Source organism: Alosa sapidissima, chromosome 1 (genome assembly GCF_018492685.1).
Source record: "Alosa sapidissima isolate fAloSap1 chromosome 1, fAloSap1.pri, whole genome shotgun sequence".
NCBI classification, from domain to species: Eukaryota; Metazoa; Chordata; class Actinopteri; order Clupeiformes; family Clupeidae; genus Alosa; species Alosa sapidissima.
Window position 1 is genome coordinate 37,603,733 of NC_055957.1, and position 3,505 is coordinate 37,607,237.

A 3,505-nucleotide genomic window follows, 5' to 3' on the forward strand; every position below is an offset into this window, starting at 1 on the left:
TTTTGTGACCTATATGTCCTTGTAGGGCCATTTGCATTAATAAAAGCATTATCCTGTATATGTCATGAAGTTAATGCTTAGAAATATCAGTGGACTTTGTTTTTTTCTGTCAGGATTTATAAGTGTGTAGTAGCCTACGCACTTTAAAAGATAAGGAGACTTGACATTCCATTATATCTGACATTTGCTAATTTCTTTTGATGATGATTGATCAGTACTGTCTTGTCAGATTGATCATATTGTTTGAGCATATCTGTTTGTTCTTCTCTACTGTGACAGTATGAGTAACATCAAGCTAAGACAGGTCAGAGTAGAATATAATTTCCAACAAATGGGCCTACTGAGGATTCTTGCAAATTAGAGCTAAGTGATTTTCTTCCATTCCAATAGATGGCAATATGTAGCCATCCTGGTGATGTTGCTGTCCACGGAAACGCCAAGGAAATCAACATCAACATAGGCTACGCATTTCTTAGCAAATTTTCTGAATTTAAGTGTCTGGAAATAAAGGACGACGTCTGATGAAAACAGTTCAAGAAAGTCGAAAATGTCTGCCAGTACTACTTTCCAGACACAGATAACTGCTATAATGGAGGTTCTAGCAAAAGCCGCTATAGCAGAAATAAGCAAACTTGTAGAGGATGACCATGTAGTAATAAGACTGGAGATGTGTCGGAGAGAAAATGAGATTGAGACTCTGAAGAAAAGATTATTTTTCACAGAAAGAGACCTTAGGAAAGCCCAGCGAGCTGCCATACGCGTGATTCCTGAACGGGTGTCTGTCGGTATCCAGGTAGAAAGACCTGGCGATGGTAAGATGAACTGTTACAGAGTAGCTAGCTAACGTTGCTATTGTATTATTAGTGCGTGTTGTATTGTTATAGGCCTAGCCCACCATGCTGCTACATAAAGCATTATTGATGATTAAGTTGTTTTTAGCGTTTTTTCATAGATGGTAATGCCTGTGTTTTGTGCGTTCCTTTAGAATATCCTGTTGTGAATTCTTACACAGTTACGCAAGAGACCGTTCCAAAAGAAGAGGGGAAAACATCAATAGAAGATCAAATGACACCATTTATACATGATGGGGACAGAGAGGTGTTGCATAATCTGCCTCAGCTAACACACAACAGTGGGGATATCATAGGGTCGGATTTTACATTGAAAAGAGAGCCAGAGGAAGTTCAAGTAGGCCAGACACCCAGTCTTTCAGACTGTGAACATAGGTCTAAGGGCATACAGTCTGATGGTGGAGCAATAGACACACTGGCACAGTCTTGGCCATCCTTTGATGAAACACACTGTCAGGTGGAAGATGAGGATCCAGGCTGCTCTTACAACACTGAGCAGAACAGTTCCTCTGAAGCACACCTGTTCGCTGTAGGCCCCGAGGATGGCTCAGGGGATTTCCCAGAGGATTTACACCTTGATCTGTTTAATTCAGTGTCTGTGAAAGAAGAGGGTGGTTGCATGTCTATCTCTCAAAACTTCCCAGATACTGTTGTTCAAAGTAAAGATGGACACCCCAAAGAGACAGTGGACATGGCAGCAGTCCAGCCACAGGCACACTCAGTCCCAAGAACAGACAAGGGAAGCACTTCTTATTCACTCAACATGGCCACACATCTCACAGTGTCTTCACATGGGAGACCCACATTCATACCCACTGACTCACAAACACACACCACACATGCAGCCTTGGGCTCACACATACACACCTCACAGATCTCCTCTCATTCACAGGCCCCCACCAATTCACAAACTCCCTCTCCATACACACACAGCCTCCCGCCCAGTCGCCACCTGGTCATGAGACCCAGGACGCCTGGCCTGATGCACCGGCGAAGCAGCATCGGCATGAACGCCAGCTCCCACCACCGCGTTTTCATCTGCTCGCTGTGCGGCAAGAGCTACCCCCGCTTCTGCCAGCTGGAGGCGCACCAGCGCAGCCACACCGGCGTCAAGCCCTACCGCTGCACGGAGTGCGGCAAGCGCTTCACGCAGAAGACGCGCCTGAAGACGCACCAGAGTGTCCACACGGGCGAGCGGCCCTTCAGCTGCAGGCTGTGTGGGAAGAGGTTCAACCGGCAGGACAACTGCCTGAGGCATGAGAGATTCCACAGAGCCAAGAACCCTTCCTCCAGACTCGGCATGGGAAGAGGCTTGTCCAGCTGAAACACACTGTTGACATAGAAGCTGATTTTTTATAATTATTTTCTAAGCATAGGTCCTGACTTGACTTAACCAAAATATTTGGTGCAAAAACTCGTTTTGTTCTTTGGTTAGGGGGAGGCTGATGCCCCAAAGGGATATAAGTGGACAAAATCTTACCAGCCTGCAATCCAATAGTAAAGTGCTTAATTGAACAAGAAACATTTTCAGCATTTATAATGGGTGCTTACCACAGGTTTAGAAGTTGTGTGATCTCAGATGTAACAATGAATTGATATTGTAAAGAATAACAGACATATGGGTCAGTCGTTTTTGTTGTGAACATGGAAATGCTTCTAGACCTTCTATAATAGCATATTTTAAGAGCAGTGTTCCTGTGTGTGTGGATATTGATAACTTAGGGGTGTTTGTTCAGAATTTAGAGAGCCTGACATGTTTAAAGCTGCAGTTGGCAAGTATGACAGATTGAGGGGACTTAGCCAACATTTTTTATGTTTACAACTCCCATGCCCCACTACCACGGAGCACCCTCTCATCGAGTTTGTGCTCGTCAGTGCGCACCAGACTGTCAGATGTCACACAGCCCTGCTCTGATTGGACCAGAAGAACCTGGATTTAGAAGTGCGTTTTATTTTTTAAACCGGCTGATTTATGTTGTTCTGTCGGAGCATAGTGCCGGTTTCAGTGAATATGATCAAAAAAATCTTGCCAACTGCAGCTTTAACAGACAAGAAAGGGGTGAAATGTTTGTACAGTGCATAGTAATTCAGGAACACTGTTTACTTATCATGCCTTTGGAGGTATATTTTCAATTTAAGCCAAGAAGCATGTTATTAATTTTTTGTCAACAAAATCATTTCTACACGTTGAAGGTTGTCAGGTTTCAATAATGAATAATATAAATAAACTAATTTCTGGGTGAAACCCTGTGTGCCTGTATAAGTAGAGGTCATTTTGTAATTCAGCTGTCAGAACAAGACAGAAACAGTGCCTTGGTAAATATAAACGTCCAATATTTTCCCTGCATGAAGACATTTCTGTGCATGTTACTGAATAAAAAAGGTATAAAGAATAAGAGATAGGTGTGTAAGGACGTTTTAGAAAAATGAAAGTCCAGATGAGGACATGTGGGTCAAGACTGAAACAGATGTTTGTGATGTCAGAGCCTTTAATTAAGATGTGGTGTTTCGTGAGGGTGCAGTTGATGCATAGCTAGAAGTTGTGTTCTGTGCTTTTTAATTAAATCATTGTATCCAGTACATTTCAGATCAGGAGTCCAGGGGAGGGATTGGGAGAGTTGGGGGTAACTCGTCGAGTATGAACCCATATAGGT

At 43.3% G+C, this 3,505-nt stretch overlaps 1 protein-coding gene across 2 annotated transcripts; it reads left to right on the top strand.

Moving 5' to 3' along the window:
* Positions 1-435: 435 nt before the first annotated feature.
* Positions 436-2,453, top strand: LOC121683655 (zinc finger and SCAN domain-containing protein 2-like). Of its 2 annotated transcripts, none has more exons than XM_042063428.1 (2): positions 436-812; positions 986-2,453. In XM_042063428.1, the coding sequence occupies exons 1-2, from the start codon at positions 548-550 to the stop codon at positions 2,173-2,175; spliced, it is 1,455 nt and encodes a 484-aa protein (XP_041919362.1). In that variant the 5' UTR covers positions 436-547; the 3' UTR covers positions 2,176-2,453. The 2 variants fall into 2 exon arrangements, with proteins under 2 accessions (XP_041919362.1, XP_041919440.1); XM_042063506.1 differs by having other exon boundaries at positions 1,013-2,453.
* The last annotated feature ends 1,052 nt before the right edge of the window (positions 2,454-3,505 follow it).

Bases quoted from the DNA above. Each gene is read 5' to 3' on its own strand.
- LOC121683655 (XM_042063428.1), top strand. From the start codon at position 548: ATGTCTGCCAGTACTACTTTCCAGACACAGATAACTGCTATAATGGAG. The intron at 813-985 runs GTAAGATGAACT...GCGTTCCTTTAG, and splicing joins GGTAGAAAGACCTGGCGATG to AATATCCTGTTGTGAATTCT.